Source organism: Mus musculus, chromosome 18 (assembly GCF_000001635.26).
Source record: "Mus musculus strain C57BL/6J chromosome 18, GRCm38.p6 C57BL/6J".
Lineage (NCBI taxonomy): Eukaryota > Metazoa > Chordata > Mammalia > Rodentia > Muridae > Mus > Mus musculus.
The window spans coordinates 89253510-89272561 of record NC_000084.6 but is presented as its reverse complement, the minus strand read 5'-3'; the positions used below and the strand labels follow the sequence as shown (position 1 = coordinate 89272561).

The following is a 19052-nucleotide window of genomic DNA, read 5'->3' as shown; positions in this document are numbered from 1 at the left end:
TAGAAACCCAAACTAAAATAGTCATGCTTTTACTCAGGTCTGCTGTGGAAACTTTGTACCTGAACTCCAGTGTATGACTATTGATGGGATAGCAGAAGAGTGGAATGAGGTAATGAGTAAGAACTGAATTTGTTGCCCTCATGGAATGAAATGCAGAACATAGGACGGCTGTCATCCCATAACTGTTTAAAATACACATATTTATAAAATGTCCAAACTATTGCTTTAAGATATAAAGTACAAAGTTTCTGTGTTCTTTGCTTCTGTCTACATGTTGATTTTTCTATTTATTTTTCCTAAATTTTTTGGTAGCAAAAGAAAGCTAGTCATCATTGAGAACTATGTTTTATTCATTGAGAACAATAGATTACAGTACACTGAGGGATAAGAGCTGCTCTATGCCTACAAATTCAGTCTCTGGAAATGGAAAACAAAACTGGAAATATTGTTCTAAATACAATAGTCAGAGAACGTATAATTATAAGAGACAATAAGCAACAAATCAGAATCAGATAATTATTATCCATTGCCTCAAATAAAGCATTTTCTAACAGCATCTTACAACAATGTTAGTGCTTTGAACATAGAAAATTCAACTATGTAAACTGATCTCTAACTATAACGTGGGGTTTCCTAATTTAAAAGATTGTTATATTATATTATTTAATAGAGTTCTATATGTAAAGTAATAAAACTTGCATGTTTAAAATAAAAAAGAACCTCTAGCTTTTATTTTACTTTATCTTTTTAAATTTATATTTAATGTATAGTATCTTGACAATTTGTTGAATATTTAAACTTTAAATTATATTCTGAACTGGAGTATAGCTCAGGAGCATAGCACTTGCCTGATATTTAAAATCCCTGAGTTCAATTTTCATTATAGAAAAATGGGGGAAAAAAGAGAAAAATAGAGATTTATATTCTATTTTCTTAACATTAACATAAATGCATTTAAATGAAATTCAACATCAATCTGATAATAAGATAGTATTTGCATAGTTATTGCAATCATGTAAGAAACTCTTCTATTCCTAATCAGACCTAACTTTCTTTCATTGTTTACCTTAATGAAAATATTAAGATAATAACAATTAATCCAATCATATTTTACTTAATGTTGCACTATATACTGGTATCCATTATCTGTGTAAAGCACCTCCAGAAAGCATCTGGCCTCCAAAGCAGCACCAAATATTAAAAAAATAAAATAAAATAAAACATGGAAAACAAAATTATATTTCATTTCTGACATTTGTCTTTTAATTTTGGTTCAGTTTTGATCACTCTGTTGCAAATTGGAGGGGTCACATTCCAGAAATCTTGTGAATTGTGTAAAACACACAGATTGCAATTAAAGTGCTTTCTTGAATAAAAATATCTAGAGAGACAGTTAACATTGTCTCTGCAGCATAACAGAGACATGGGGAGGTCAGAAGTTGTAGTAAATATCCCTGATGAATACTAAATTCTGTGAGAAACTACATACAGAAAGGAAGGGTAGGCAGAGAAAATATATTTTGAAGGAGTGATTTTTTTTTCAAAACATTATATGAATTGCCATAGAAACAGAGACAAGTGTCCAATGATCTGGAGGCTTTCTTGATCGATTTCAGTGACTCTTCATATAAGTCACTGACCACCAGGTAGCTATTTATATCTCCCTATCATGCAATTATAAAAGCATTCCCTCTCACCAACTTAGCCACTGGAAACTTGGCATCCTAGAAAGTATTATTACTACTAAACATACTAGAAAGTATTATTTTGACTGTCTTTAACATTTATTGAAAAGTAGTTTATTTCATGAACAATACTAAGTTGTTCAACCATGCAAACTGTCATAGGTAGACACGTGATCTCTGATGTTTCCAAATGTTGGCTATTTTCTGATTAATTGTCATTCAACTATAGTTCACTGGCATATTTAGAGAAACAGTTCACAAATTGAGACGTAAAAATGTTCAAGCAATCAGTCAAAATCTGAGTTAATTAATCATTCTTATTTAAGAACAACTAAGAAAAAAGTCATTTTTATTTATTACATTCTGAATTTCTATAATTGGCAAAATAATTGGCCTATTCATTATGCATGGATCTAAGGTTAAAAATATGAAATATCCCCCAGCTACCTTAAAACTATGGATTACATTTTAGAATATATGTAACAGCACTAGCATTCAAAGATTATGATAATTTAAAATTTTTTAGAGATTAGAAAATAGATACTAAATCTATTCTATTCTATTCTATTCTATTCTATTCTATTCTATTCTATTCTATGTTATAGTGATCCCCATAGTTTTGAGGTAACTATAGTTTTATTTAGTTTTATAAATATTCGGGTTTTTTTTTTCTCTATCTAAAATGGAGACAACATCAGGTGCATTCTCTCAGTTCCAGCAGAGTTGGGAGAGATGGCCCTGATCAAACTCTGAAGCACAGATTTTCTCTTATATATCACTATTTGGTGATGTTGTTTTCTCTTCACCCCCTCCCAAACTCTCTGCTCTCAGATTCCTACACTACTGTGTTCTACTACTTAAAACCATCAATCTCTTTTCATGTGCTAATTTTGCAAAAAAAAAATTTAACTCACAAGTTTATATATTAAAATATATATTAAAATAATTCTCAAAATAGAAAAAACACTAATAAAAATTATTTCTTACTGGACCATCTCACTGTATAGAAGGCCAGTCCTGAATGGGAGGCAAGAATTCTCTATAGAATTAGAGATGAATTTATTTGAAACTAGTAAGAGAAGAAATAATTACACAACTACCTCATTCCTAGCCATTTCTTTACTCTTTTGAATTATGTTGATGCTACAGCATATTCACTTGTTATCTGGTTAATGAGTAATATCTTCGCACTCAAAGTTTTTAGTAATAACTCAACTTCTAGGTCCCTTTCATCCTCCTTTTTAGCAATACTCAGAATTTCCAAGTAATACTTTAGTCCAGGTCTTGAACCTATAGCTAACTTAAGTCATCTAATCCTTTATGATAATGCTACCTTCTTGCTAATAAGTGAATAATGAACTTTGTTTATTGTGTTTAACCAGTAGTCTTTCTATCAAGTGTCCTTGGCAACCATCATGGGAACATCTGAGAGAAACAGCATGAGAGTTGGACCAGTAGTATGTAAGTAGAACCAACAATGTAAGAAGACTCCAGAAACAAGCTTATGCTCACAATTAATTTCAAGTAGAGCAAGAAAGCCATGTGGTCCTTAATCTTCTCTAGACTGTTCTGTTACATAATGGAAGAAGGTTCCTTGAACACATGAACATTAGATTTGGGTTTTCTAATGAATCTCTATTAAGAATGTTTCCAGGTAATAAAGTACTTCTATATATGAGATGAAATAAATTTAATCAATTTTTTTTATCAATGTAGATCCTAGTGGTAAGGAAATCATGGGTAAAATTCCATGCCATAGAAGTCATCACTAATGTGTTCAGGCCAAAAGAGCAGCTTAGAGTCTTGGTTTTGGTCTTCGAGAGAAAGTTGGATAGTTTACATAAATGTCCTCTTTTTCATCATCTGTAGACTGGATGGGAGAAGTAGGACTTCTGCAGTTGGTGGCTACCTACAAAATAAATAGCAAAACATTGAATGACTCACTGAATTTCAGCGTCCAATGAAAGTATTCTATAGAACCCTCCAAATACACTAGTATAGGTCAAATTTCCATTACAGATAATTTGGTAAAACATTAACCTTATTACACAAAACTTATTTCTAAAGCACATTTTAGACATTACAGTCTTCATTTACATGAATGGAATAGGTGGTAAGTATATTTAAGGCAGATAATCAGGTTCAGTCTTATGCTGATTACTTCTTCAAAAATAAGATGTCGTCTACCTATGCAAAGTCTAATATATTTCCCCAATGGCTGTGGAGAATTTCAGGTAGCTACCAGAAACTGGAAGGCAAGTATAAGACCAGATTTACCCAAGAAATAGATATCCTTCTTATGTTTCCGTTTGTTTGTTTGTTTAAACCCTCGGTCATGAAAAAATAGATGTCTGGTGTTTTAAACTACCAAGTTTGTAGAATGTGTTATAGAAGCACACATAATACAGATTTGGGTAATGTGTAATGCTCACAGTGGAATTGTTACTATTTTCCTCACAATCCTACCACCCTAGCTTTCCAAGAACTAGCAAAATAGTCATGTATTTTTATACTGATATATTTTCAAAATCTTGGCTTCAAAGTTTTTAACAATAAAAAGATAACTATTTCACCAGCTACTTGGTACTTGAATCACAAGCAATAGCATTGCAAGGAAAATATACACAACTGAATACAAAAGAGCTCTTATGGGAGAGGTTTTTTGGTTTTGGGGGTTTGGGGGGTTTGTTTTTGTTAAGACTTACTTATTTTATATATGTGAGTACACTGTTGCTGTCTTCAGACACACCAGAAGAGAGCATCAGATCCCATTACAGATGGTTATGAGCCACCGTATGGTTGCTGGGAATTGAACTCAGAATCTCTGGTAGAGCAGTCAGTGCTCTTAACCAATGAGCAATCTCTCCAGCCCCCTGACAGGCTATTTTAAACAAATAAGAGCAATGATAATCAACTTACCTTACTCTGTTTATCCCTGGGCTCTTTAAGTGGAATTCTCACCTGTCTCCGTCTCTTCCTGGAATACAAATTTAGGACAGAATATTAAGACTGTACAGGCAAGCATTGGTTATCTGTACTGTTTCAATTCCTTGCTGTGAATAAGTAGTTGTGGCTAGATATAGTTGTTTTATGTTTTATGTGTACATCTTCCACAGTGATGTTTGACTGCCAACTTGACTAGATTTAAAGTCATCATGGAAACTTATTTCTGGGTGTGATTTTTGTTTCCAGAAATTTTTACCTGAAGAAAGAAGATTTGTGCTATATATGGCATCACCATCCTAAGGGCCAGGGTCAAAGGCTCAGTAACAAGAAGAAAATACACCAGGAATCTTTTCCCTCTGGTTCCTGACTGGATACATGACCAGATGACTCATACTCTTGCTCCCATGATTTCTTTGTCATGGCAGACAGTACTTCCCAACTGTGGCTTAAAATAAATCTATTCTCCCTTAAGGCTGCCTTCCAGGTGTTTTTTCACAGTGATGAAAAGAACATACTTATCTACTCTCGTGTGCTCATAGAAGGAAAAGACAGCTACACAGCTCTACAGGCAGAATGCAATAGCAATTAATTACAGTGGTTTTACAAAATACTATATAGTGAACTAATGTCAAAACAATCTATAGCTTTTGGACTGCTGGACTTCTTTAAAAGACTAGCACTCTATTGTATTGGATGACAATAATAATTAACTTAAGTTTCATTTAAAAAATCTCTAAATTTATAAATTACCTGGTTTATTATTTTATTTAAAGTACATCAAAGCTCTAATAGATTAGAAAATTGATCAGAGGTGAATAGCATCTTGGAAGGCATTTCATGGGTTAGTAATGGTGTTGGAATTAAAGCCACAGCCCTCCCATTTGAATCTAAGGCTTCTCCATTCTGAGTCACCTGTATAAGCAGACCATCCAGAGCCATACTGTATAACACACTCATCTAAGTAAACCAACGTTCTGGGTAAAATTTCAAAAGAATAAATATAAAAGAAACAAAAATGATACTATAATTGAATTGTAGAAAATAACTACAGCCAAGAATATTGAAAGAGCTGTTATGGGGATATCAGGTCTGTCTCACTGTCATCTCCCTACAAACAAGATTCTAGCTGAACTACAGCAGAAATAAATTGAGTTCAAGAAGTGAGAAGGTCTGTTGTGTTTGCGTGTCCTTGTTGTTTTGTTTAAATCTACAATTACAACTCCTCTTTAGCAGTCATGAAAGTAAGATATTCTTTCTACAAAGAAAAGAATATCCATAATGGCTATTGACTATAATGTGTATTTCCAATCGCTTGGAAGTAGCCCAATTACCTCAGCACAATCTTAACTCTTTATACACATTTATTTGATTTTTTATTTAAGAAATTAGCACTCCACTTATTTACTTATTCTATGTGGAAATGTATGACACAAAAGTACATACATGATTTTTCTTAAGTTTATTTAAGTAATTCTTATTTATTCTTCAAGAAAATTTGTGGTAAGGCTACTATTGCTACTTTCAAACATGAAGAAACAAAGGTATGAATCTATGCCTTTGACCAGTTGTTAAATTGTCATTCTTAAGATAAGTGTGTATGTGCATGTCTGCATGTATCTGTGTATGTCTCTCCCTGTGTGTGTGTGTGTGTGTGTGTGTGTGTGTGTGTGTGTGTGTGCGTGCTTAAATAACACTAAAGCAAACAATGTAGTGTGAATAAAATAGAATTTGGTTCAGATCGCAAAGCTTTCTTTATGCAACTTGTACTGTGCTATTTGCTAGACAAGTGATCAGTATTTCATGATTAGTCCTCTTATCTTTACACTACAGTTAGATCATATACCAAAGCTTGTTGTGTGTTGAACAGTTGTCCTGGTTTGCCTAATTGTAAAGTATTTCTCAATAGTGGACATTTTCAGTGCTGAAAAGAGAAGAGTTTCCAGCATATAAAGACACGTATTTGTTAAAAACATCATATGCACATTTGTACCAAATGTTCAAATAAGCAATGTTTTTCAACCTAAATATTAAATTTTACCTAAAAAATGTCCAAACCAAGAATAAATGTTGGCTCCTTTCATTCTGACCAGCACTCTGTACTTCCCCTGTCCTGTAACTCACTATTATCATCCTTCTCATCTCTACATGGAACAGCACAAACCTGACACAGAGGAATTGCTTCCAAGGACATCAGAATCACAGGTGACTAGGTGCCAAGAGTAAAGTCTAAATTTACTTTGGCTTCTGTTCAACTCAGCACATCTGAAGCTGCAGCATTATTCTAAATGGTAAGACATAGGGCTGTGGGTCACTATTATAAACCTTGGGTCAGCTTTCAAAGCATTTCCATTTGAAGTAACAACCAAAACAGCCCCAGTGACAAGGTAGAAAGAGAGAGTGCACTTTTTTGTGTGCTTTTCACCTATGATTATGCAGCCAAGCTCCCTAATCTTTTTATAACATTTAACCAAGGGTTGTCATGTACTCTCTGGTTCAATTTAGTTTTTCGTGTAAAAGTAATGCATTTTCCTGACGCAAAACTTATCACGTCAAACATCTGTGATCCTCCAGAGGTCTCTTCTGACACTCACTATTTCATCTCTGCTGCCTGTCCCTGTGATATCACTCCCGTGATAAAGAATTTTTTGTAATACTAACACTTGGGGGTCTTTTCCTAACTTGGTATTTTCTGCTCAGGAAAAAAAAAAATTAAGACCACCATGATGGGAGAAAAGGTAAGACTTCCCTGTGTTCCAATGTACCTGGGCAGACACCTATTGAATATGCACCGTTTAGATATATTAGTGCAATCAAACACTAAAAATGAAAAGCACAAAACCCTGCCATTGTGATTATCATAGATGTACAGAAAGGGATAATAATCGCAAGGAGAATTAAAATATAAAGCAGGATACAAGGGATGGCAGATGAAGAGGACAAGATTATTCCAGGTCTTGCATGCTGAATGAAGCACAAGGACTGAGTTCAAATTAGAGAAACTGTATTTTGGTAGCAAAATTTTTCACTTTTGATAAATGAGTTGGATATGTTAAAAAATATAATAGTTCTAGTTTTAATGAACGTAATCAGGATTAGGGGTAGTAGTAACATAGAAAATATAAATGAAGATTATACTGAGATCAGGAAACAAGGCATTAATGAGTTGTAAGATTACATATACTGGTGTCTTTGGAAGATAATACAAGCATCAATCAGGAGAATGGCATCACCAATCCTCCTTCAAAAGAAGAAATAGGTAAAAATCGGTAGGTTAAAGGGAGAAAGTGGGTCTGAGAGCAATATAGGGAAGTGAAAAATGTTATTAACGTCAGGTGACAATAAAAGAATTGGGGAGGGGGGGGGTTCATGGATAATATATGGAGACAGGACATATAAACCTGCTTGAGAACCATAATAATAAGCCATGGTTTTGTGTGTGTGTGTGTGTGTGTGTGTGATGTTAATATTCTCAGCAAGGGAAGAATAAAATTTTATTTATTCATTTGTCAAAAAAAATCTTATGCCTATGTCTTTCCAGAAATGCAAAATTCTAATGTTCAAAAGTAGTTCCTTTCTCCCTTGAGCAGGTAACTCTCCATCTGGAACATAGTATAAGACGTTATAGAATAAAATTAAAGTCCAGGGATTAAACCACCAACCAGAGTATACATGGATGTGTCCATGGCTCCAACTACATATGTAGCAGAGGATGGCCTTGTCTGGTATCAATGGAAGGGGAGGCCCTTGGTCCTGTGGAGGTTTGTTGCCCAGTGTAAGGGGATGCTATAGGGATGAGATGAGAGTGGGTGGGTGAGTTGGAGAGCACCCTCTTAGAGGCAAAGGGGAGGAGTTGGAGGAGGGGGGGTTGAGGAGGTGAGACCAGGAAGGGGGAAAATATTTGAAATGTAAATAAATAAAATAACTGAGTATGAGATATACTAGACAGATCAGTAGTGCTCATGGAAGAGCTAGAAGGGAAAGAAAGGGCCTGAAACCTCTCTTTCCCAGGCCACCCCTTCAGGTCCTATCTAAGTTACTTTATTTAATATCAGTGGGTGGCTTGTTTCAGAAAATATCAAACCATCTTAGACTGTTGTTATTCTGGTAATATGTAAGCTTCCTTGTCTCTTGTTCATTGCATTGCAATGTTTTTAAAAAGAAGATGACTGAATAAAACATTAATCTCTTCTCCCTCTTTTTCCCTCTCTATGTTGCCCTTTCCAGCCCCTCCCACACCCCACACACTAACAAAAGCTTCTCAACTTACAGCTATTCCCGTGGAGGAGGCAGAAGTGAAGATGGATGTAGAACAGAGAAATTTGCATGAATGTAAGGGCGCACTGCCAACTCTTAAGTGAGTGACTCCAGCTTTGGTCTATAATAGTACTCCCATTGCCCCCCCCCTTTTGTCCCTTTTTGAAAAGCAGCAATTACCTATGTACCTAACTGTACACTCACACATGAATCCCAAGTTGCTTCATAAGTTGTTGGGTTGTTATAGAAAATCTTAAATATCAGAATCATTCAAGATTAATAAGACTCAGCATAACTTGCCTTACTTACCTGTTATATAAAATGAAAATGATGATAATTAGGATGACAAGTAACAGTGAAACTAACCCTCCAACGATGGGAAGGATAAAATGTTTATTGGTTCCACCTAGAAGAAAAAAGTTGTAGTATGAATTATGAATTTAATAAATTCCCACCAAAGAAAGAAGGAGAAATGAAGAAAGGATCCATTAATCATGGCAGGATAGGAATCAAACTCAAAGAATCTAAGAACAGATGGGTTGAGCGGGGAAAGTTTTTCTTGAAAGCCTCCTTAATTCTTATGACTACTAAAGATTTTTATTGCTTCCTTGATTAATTTGGGTTCAGCATCAAGAACAAGAATATGGGGCTGAAAAGATGGTTCAGTGGTTACTCTTCTTACACAGGTCCCCATAATCTATACACTGGCTCAAAATTGTCTGTAACTGCAACTGCTGAGAACCTGACACCTATTGCTTCCAAAAGCACTTCCACTCACACCCACATACACAATACAGATAAAAGTAATACAAATAAATCTTTAAAAACAATAATGTTAATAGCACCTGCCATACCAATACAAGGACCTGACTTCTATCCACATGAAAAAGTCTACTGTGGTATAACACTATATTCCACTTCAGAAGTAAGCAGGACCCTGGGCTGAATTGGCAAGCCCTAAGCCAGGGAGAGGCCCAATCTCCAAAAGCAAGATGAACATCTCCTGAGGAACAGCACTTAAGACAACTCCACAGGTGGAATTTCTCAATGTTTATTGAATTTCAGTGGTTGCATTTAAAGAAGAAAATGTGAGGAATTCCATTTTAAGGTGGACTCAGAATTGTTTAGAGTTAAGATTACATTTTTGTTTCATTCAAATATGTGACTTTGGACTTTTTATCCAAGCTCTGAATTATAAAACCTAGTTTCAAATGTTACAGTCTGAACCATGTTTACACGATCAACCTCTTCCGAGAAATCTGACCATTAGAGTCGGGTCCATCTCTTCAGTGTCGAAATGCCAACAATCTCACTGTGAGCTGGGTAATTGGTAAAAAGAGGGAATCAGATAAACTCATATTTTGTATCTGATTTGGTGGAACTTATGTTACTTCGAAGAGCCCTAAATGTTTTAAAGTCAGCATGAAACAAGCATTTCCTTCCAGAAATGAGTGTAGATAAGTGAAGCTTCTGTCATGCATGGACCAGTACAGCCCAGAGCTACTGCTGCTCTCCCTCCCTGCCCTGACTTCTTTACGAAGCTGCAATGGTAATGGTCAGACTACTGCAAGCATTCACTCCCCTGAAACCTGTGAGGATGGGATAGAAAAACAGAAAGCACACAGGATGCTTTGAGGAGTTAATCAATAGTTAATAACATTCACTTTTCCCCTTAAGTTCTGCTAATAGATCTGTAGTTGAATAATGCCAGCCCTCAAGCCCTTCTCCTAAAGAAAGAATTATTGTCTGTTCTCAGTGGTCCCTTTTCTGATGGCTTTTTTTTTTTCATGTATCCCAATGCTGTATTGATTCATAGGAGGACAAATCTGTCTTGAACTATGAAGCCATTATTTTTTACTCTTATCAAAAAGAATAAGTGCAGTTAAAACAATTTAAATCAAGTCAGTGGAATTTATAAATGAATAATTTTTCTCTAGGCCTGCAATCCTCCAGGGTAAGTTTCTGTCAATGCCAAGTATTTATGACGGAGTTATACACTTTTGAAGAAGACTCATGAAAGAAATGCCACTAGATCTTTCCTGCTGAGGGAGGCAAGAAGCAGATCCATCAGCACTGCCCACTGTTTGTCCTTATTAGAGATAGGGGTTGGGGGTTGTTATGGTTTGTATGTGCTCAGCCCAGGGAGTGGCTCATCCTAGCTGCCTAAAAGCCAGTATTCTGCTACCAGCAATCAGATCAAGATGTAGAACTCTTAGCTTCTCCTGTACCATCCCTGCCTAGATACTGCATGTTCCCCCCTTGATGCTAATGGACTGAACCTCTGAACCTAAACCAGTCCCAATTAAATGCTGTCCTTATAAAAGTTGCCTTGGTCATGGTGTCTGTTCACAGCAATAAAACCCTAACTAAGACAGGGGTGAAGGCACCAAATAATGTAGAACCTAGGTAATGAGCCAAGTACAATGGGTCATGCTTTTGATTCCAGAACTCAGAAGTTAGATGTGGTATTATCAAGAGTTTAAGTACAGCTTGTGCTACATAGCAAACTCCTGGGCTACATGAGACCATTTTACAAACCAACAACTAACAAACCTAAATTGTTAGATCAGAACATGTGAGGAAGTGAGTAAATGTATCTTTTCATGGCTCATTAAAAAAAATAAGCACAAATGTTAGACCTTACTCTGTGAACAGATGGAATATACGCAGTGAGTTTGAATGAAGCAGGGCGGGCTCATAGATTCAGCAATATCAAGATAATCAACTTTCAACTATTGGCATGTGACCAAAAAAAAAATATCTAATCTAAAGTTAAACCAGCAAACTAAAAGCATAGACATTGAGGACAGTTACGGAACCTGGCCCTGGCTTCTGCTTGGTTTCACTTGACTTGATAAAGGACAGTTAATCTTTTACTTTTGTAAGTAGCAAAATGATAATAGAATCAATACCAAGCATGCCTTTGGTATTCGAATAAATCATATATAGAAGTACTTTATAACACTATATAATGTTATTAAACTGTACAAATTATACATACATTTAGATTTTATATACCCTATCCAAATTAAGATTAACTAAATAAGCCATTTCTATTCATGCTGTAATGTAACATTGAAGTAGTCCCATATCACAGGTACTGCTTGCTTCTGTAAGTAGAGTCACACTTCTAGATAAAGGTAAAGGCTGTATTGATCTTTATGCATAAGAGCATTCCAGATCACTGGAACGTGGTAAACCAAAATTGGTAAAACTTGCATCAAGTGGATACTGGTATTTTAATATTACCCCAGGTTTCCAGAGGCTACCTGTCTACATAAATTAGTTTTATAATCTTTACCTTATAAACAATTTCTTGTTTCACATGAAGAAAATCCTAGGGAAAAAGTAACATTCTGATACTTAACGAGCAATGGCACTAACCTAACTAACTAGTGACTGTTGTATCCCAAGGGTGCTTAAATTGGTATCTTTGGTGGTCTGAATGAGAATAGCCCCTAAAGGCTTGTGTGTTTGAATACTTTCTCTCCAACCAGTGGAATAGTTTGGGAAGGATTAAATGGTGTGGCTTTGTTGGAGGAAGTATGTCACTAGGGGTGAGATTTGAAATTACAAAAGCCCATACCATTCCCAGTTAACTCTCTGACTCTCTCTCTGTGTGTGTGTGTGTGTGTGTGTGTCTTTGTCTATCTCTCTCTCTGTCTTTCTCTCTCTCTGTGTCTCTCTGTCTCTCTCTACCTGATGATTGTTGTATCAGCATATAAGCTTGCAGCTGTTGCTCACTGCTATGCTAATTCTTTAAACCTAACCGTTTCACATTTAAAGAATCTAGGGGGAAACTATCAAATTTGTTGATTTGATAAATGAATACTAGAATACTAGAAATAAAAGTAAACAGAGGTTAGAGTTGATTAGTCTTGTTCTTCAAACAGAGGTAAATGTTAATAATTTAGGATAATGACTTGTTTTAACTACATCTACTCTAAGTCAGGCACCCAGGCACAAAATTCGGAAATCTGTGACTTTTCACTAATATAAATGAATATTCTATTTGGACACAGTGGGTTATATTTAAAAAAAAAATAGATGACTTGAAGTTGAGAGTGAAAATGAAAGAAGACACCAGGTGAAGGTGGGAAGGGGGAGTGAATATGTCAAAATACACTGTGAATGCAGAACATTTTTAAGGACTATTTTTAATAAATAATCTAAGGCTGGATTCCATAAAATTGACCTTAAAAGTCAATGCCCCTCAAGAAGAATGCTTGAGGCTAATCACAACCTTTTTTTTTTTTTGGAAACTGGAAACATAAGTTCTGTCTCTTTGAATATGACACTATGGAAAACTCTTTTAAAGCTAAATGAACTTTTTAACCTGCTTTGTGTTGGAGAAATATCCTTCTCCAGAACCAGAAAGCCATAGCTCTGATATGTCATCACCAAGGACAGCATAGCATGGAGCAGGTTCTATTACCCAAACATTTCTATCCAATGTAAAACTACCTCTTGCTATAAAGATTATGTTTGTGTTTCTTTTGGATAAAGACAATTAACTAAAATGGATGGCCTCCACAAATGTCAAATGAATATGGCATATTCTGTATGATATATATAACAAATGGTACTGTCAAGTCCATTTACTTAAAAACTAGTTATAATTTGTCTTTAAATTATGTTTATAATAAATAAATTGTCTACACTAAAGAAATAATATTTCTTACTTTGCAATCTTTTAGTAGATCACCTGAGATTCACAGAACACTCTAAATTCATGTTCACTAAAATATAAATATAATTATTTTGTTTCTCTTCTACTTTGGGAGAAGTTTTCTGGGCAGAGACTTTTTTTTTAATTACATTTCTCCCAGAAAATTGCTTCTACTACTGTTGTTTGACCAGGTGTGACTTTGTATCATGGTGTTCCTACGTGAATATCCAACATGTGCTAGTGTAAAAAATAAGCTTCTGTTGCTTCTTTGGGGTATTTTGAAAGTTATCCCTTCACTGACCAACAATGAGGGGAAGAAGATCTCTGATTGCGAACTACTGCTGTAATCCAACTGTCCTAAGTCATTTCGATCTGGTGTATAAGACAAAGAGAAGAGCAGAATATGAGAAGAGGAAAAAAAAGAAGAATTTTAAGTGGGATAAAGAAATTTGCTTCGATAGTTTCTATAGATACCTAAATAGTTGCCCTAGAAAGTAGGTTTAGCCATGGGATAAGCATCTAGTAGGAAATCAGATGGAGGCCATGAGTGCACTGGTTTTGTTTGTTTGTTTGTTTGTTTGGTTGGTTGGTTGGTTGGTTGGTTGGGGGTTTTTTTGTTTGTTTGTTTGTTTGGGGTTTGGGGGGGGTTGTTTGTTTGCTTGCTTGCTTTTGTGATGGCCCAAAGTCATGTGCAGGATAAAATATCACCAGGTCTCTATATCACAAACTAGAATTGTCCTATACCCAGATACTACTCTTAAAGTTCTAGTGTCTGGATCTCTTTCAAGTGGCTATAGCACAATACCAGAGGTTAGGTGAAAATAATCAGTCATTCATTTGAGTGTTGTTTGTCATGCTTGTAATGGTTTCACTCAAGACAATGAGGCAAGAATATTGTCACACATTTCAGGCCAGTTTGGCCTACATGTTGATTTCTAGACCAGTCTAGGCTACAAAGTGAGAACCTGTCTGCTCACCACTACCACCATCAAATCAAGAACAACAGACAGCAGAAAACCTTTTTGCTGCATCATCACATGGTAGACAGTGGAAAGACAAGAGAAGGTAAGAGTAAAAGAGAAGTAAATATGCTGAACTCATCAGGAATACCACCCCCACAGCCACTAAAGCATTATTGTGATAATGGCATTTATCAGTTGATGGTGACAGAGCCTTCGTGGCCCAGTTAAAGCTCCCACATTAACACTGTTTCACTGGATACAATTAAATCACACAATCCACTAATCTCTTTTGAGTGTAGAATTAATTTTATTAGCAGTCAGCATCCCACTTCTGGATTCTCGCACCTGCTCTGATGGGGCTAATTCCCTAAAACTGTGTATGGAACCAATCTTGAATGACTCGAGCAACTAATGCAAAAGCCCTTGGAAAAGGGAAAATAGTAGGTGAAGAACTCATCCACACAGGACCTGACCCTGAGGGTGGTAACCAGACAAGCAGCAACACCCAATGCTGGAATAAAACAGTGAGAGATGAGACCCCACTTGTGAGCTTTCACTTTCTTCACATATAGGTTCAGTATGGAATCTGCCTTGTGATTAAATATCTAAAAGAAGGAAACCAGAGATCTGTGACTTCACTGAAACCCCTTCTGATGTAAGTGGCAAGACTTTTTATTCTGCACTGAGCAGAATGAGGAACTGTGGCTAAGAACAGGAACCCTGAAGCTAGGTTGCCTACCTCTACAGCCTAGCTCATATATGCATTAGCTAAGAAGCTTTGAATAAACCAGTTAAACCCACCATGCTTCGCATGCTTCTCATCTGTAAAGTAGAGATGAGATAAAACTGCTTTGAGGGGTAAATGAGCAATACTGCATACATCCTTAGGCCAGCAAGCAGCACAGAGAAACATGACCCATGTGTCTCAAAAACGTATCAACACACAGCCACATGCATTCAAGATTCTAGCAATAAGAAGGATTAATCAGCTTTGCACTACATGACAAATACAAAGATCTATTAACTTAGAAAAATGAGGTTTTATTTTACAGTTTCCAATCCATGATCAAATTGACTCATTGCTCTGCAGACTGCAGCAAGGAGTCATATGGGAAAACCACTCATGGGGTAAGAGAACCACTCACCTCCTATATAGAACAAGGTAGCCAGAATAACAACAACTCATTCAAGGGCACACCTCAGTGACCTGAAGATCCCTCTCTCACTGTGCCCCATCTCTTAAATAACCTACCACTCCTCACTGGTACCATCAAGGGATCAAATCTTTGGGACAGTCAAGATGCACACTAAACAATGCCACTAAATAAGATGAACATATAAATGTTCTGTTTAGTTATTTTTGTCAAGATATGAAATAGGTCCCAAGTTCTGGGTTAAATATCTATCTCATGAATTCTATCTATTTTAAGCAAGTATCTGAAAATAACTTCTCATGCTTTTAAAGCATAAAGCAAATATAAAGAACAATGTTAGTGAATAAAACCTGTAGATTTATACTCTAGACACAGGCACGTCCAGCTTTTTGGCATTGTGACATGATGCTGTCATCTATAAAGTTCACACTCAGGAGTTACGGAACTGGGTTAGAAAAGAAATTGCAAGCAAACCTCGTAATGTTTAAGTGATTTATGATTTTCTATTGGGATTCGCTTGCAGATATCCTGGCTGTAGGTAACAGTTGGACATGCCTGTTAGAATTTGATTACCCACCCATTTTTCATCTTTTAAAAATTCAATGATTGTTGAATGCATGATTAGATTTCAAAAATGATGCCTCTCACTTTGAAGTCAGAGGGAGAAAACAGTAATCAACAGCTAAACACAGTAAATTGTTTTCATAAAGCTATTTGAGATTTGGCATATATGCCTGTGTTAAGTACAGATGTAAAACTGCCTACACCATGACATATTTATTAACTGTTTTCCATATAGGAGGTCAATAATTGCTTTGCTCTTCTTCACAAATATTCATACATATATTTATTCCTAAGCATTCACACAGATAAGAATGAAGAATTAGTGGTAATTTATCAAATAAGACATGAAAATTGATGACATTAATATCAAAACAATTATACTTTGTGAACCTGTATTTTTCCATAACTGTAAACCTGTCTTTTATACTGCCCAGTATTGAGGAACTTTTGCATATCGTGACTCTTGAGCATCTTTAATGTGTAGCCACAGGAAGTACCCCAGCCTTTGCTAATGTCCTCTTCTCTTAGCACCTATTCTTTCTTGCATTCATGCATAGAATTATAATTAGCTTTTTCTTCATTTTGCTCACTTTCAATATGACTAAAGCCATTTTAAGCTATGTGAGCTCAAATAAAAGCATTTATATTTCACTTTATACTTGTGCATGAGAAAATCAGTTTCTATTAGCTAATAAAATAAAATGCCAGTGCCATTCTGAAACATTATAGCACCATGGCTACTTTTGAGTACCAACAAATGCATTCTGGAAATAAATAAAAAAGAGGTCAGTAAACTGCTAAATATTTATTTTATACTTTACAGATGTTGAAAAAGAAAAAATATATATCTCTATTGGGTCAATACCTATTAAGGATTCTTGGATTGCTTCAATGTAAATTATAGCTTTAAGGTGCAAATTGGGCTTTGAAGATGTATCTTTGGGAGTGATAGATTCATGCTTGTTCTTCATGTGCTGATCTTTTAGATAAATAGTCCTCTAAAAAGCCATTATACTGCCTTTGAATATTTGTCAAAATGCAAATCAGTATGTTTTAAATACTTCACATAAATATTCATTTGAGTAATTAAATTGGAATACTCAAAACTGGAATTTCTGTTAAGAATCAAATACTGCTAATCTTATACTCATTTCTAAAAATGATAATTGGTTATCTGCCTTCAGAAAAGCTTTACTTATTAATATATACCATGTGCTGCTAATAATTCCTGGGGCCTTTTAGGATGAAATTTGTATATAGGGACAAAACAGTTAAAATGGTTAATTTAGAGTCAAGGAGGTTTTTGTTGTTGTTTTTGTTTGTTTGTTTGTTTCCATCATTGGGACAATGCATGGGTTTTAAGGGGCAAAGCTAAGTACTCATGTTTGAATTTTACCTATCTGAATTCCAAGGAACAAGAAAGGTTTGATTTTTTAAATAAGAATTGAAAGCTATAACATGGCTCAGTGAGCAAAGGTGCTTGTAACCAACCTTGATAACCCGAGTTTCAATCCCAGAAAAATACATGGTAAAAATAGAGTTATTTTCCAGTGGTCGTTCTCTGACTTACACACACACACACACACACACACACTCACACACACACACTCACACACACACATACAAACTCAGTCACATGCACACATTCTCACATTTACACAATCACACACACACACAAAGGCAGAGTAAATAAATAGATAACTGTTTTTTTTAATGTTTTAAAAAATTGATACTAATTCTGGAAGCAAAGATTAACCAAATAGCAATTCCTAAGATCAATTGCTTTTTTTCTGTTTTTCAGATTTCTGTTGTATGTGATATTAGTGTGGCATTATTATTCAATCCAATACTAAAGAATGGAATGTATAAAATGAATGCAAGCAAATATTCTCTTAGCCTACATTGTACTTTGGGGGAACCTATATCTGTCTATATGGGACATTGGAAAGAAATTATCTCCCTACCTGTGCATTATCTTACTAAAAGGAAAACAATACTTTGATATGGGAAGAGATAGCTGTGAAGAGAAGGAGCTATGATGTAATAGGCAGAGGCTGAGTACACAACTCACTTGTGATGTTGGTAACTGTGTACCCAGTGCTGCAACTGGGTACCCAGCTGCCAACCAGAATTCTTAAAATGAAATTAAACTGAGGTGGAAACTGTATCTGATTTGCTTCAGGGGAAACTATTTTAACTTGTGAGCAAAATCAGTAGGACTTGGGGATTCCAGTCGAGTGGTTCTAGCATTTAAAAGAAATGTCATATATGTAAAAATTCCATTGCTGAGGCTCAACAAACTGTCATGGAAACAGACTGATCTATGCAGACCTTCTTAGAACATCTAGTCAAAATCCACAAGAGTGAAAAATAAGATTGTAAATGAACCAAATTCTAAAGTACAATTATTAATGACCTAGAACTCTTGTAGAATACAAATTAGCTCATTGAAGAGCAGCCGAACTCTAGAAACTAAAAGCAAATAAATAAATTAAATTAATGCATCCTTCTTTGGAGCTGGAATGCTTAGAAAAGTGTTTGTCTTACAAGCATGAGCACCTGAATTATACAGACACCTGTACACATGTGTGTGCTCATGTGCACACATACAAACAAAGTCTCCATCCATAGTCTCCTTCCTTCCATACTACCATAGTTCAACTCAAGAGTACACGAAGTTAAAGTCAATAAGCTTGTAATCATGGACAAGGGATATTAAGATTGCTAGACTTACTCTTGTGTCCTGCCAATCATGAGTCTTGCTAATGAAACATGCAAGTACCATTTGGGTGAAGGAGTGGTAACTGTGGCATTGTGA

The 19052-nt window shown here is 35.5% G+C and overlaps 1 protein-coding gene across 7 annotated transcripts in view; it reads right to left on the bottom strand.

Annotated features, from left to right (window-relative positions):
* Positions 1 to 329: 329 nt before the first annotated feature.
* The window catches only part of Cd226 (CD226 antigen), a 95279-nt gene continuing 76556 nt past the window's right edge, over positions 330 to 19052 (bottom strand). For 4 of the 7 annotated variants that reach the window (XM_006526463.1, XM_006526461.1, XM_017317894.1 and 1 more), the window contains 3 exons: positions 9195 to 9291; positions 4605 to 4662; positions 330 to 3594 (listed from right to left, as the gene is read on the bottom strand). In XM_006526463.1, coding sequence (XP_006526526.1) covers positions 3481 to 3594; positions 4605 to 4662; positions 9195 to 9291 — 269 coding nt within the window. In that variant the 3' untranslated portion in view covers positions 330 to 3480. The remainder of the gene's footprint in view (positions 3595 to 4604; positions 4663 to 9194; positions 9292 to 19052) is intronic. The other 3 variants (NM_178687.2, NM_001039149.1, XM_006526462.4) reach the window with 2 other exon arrangements.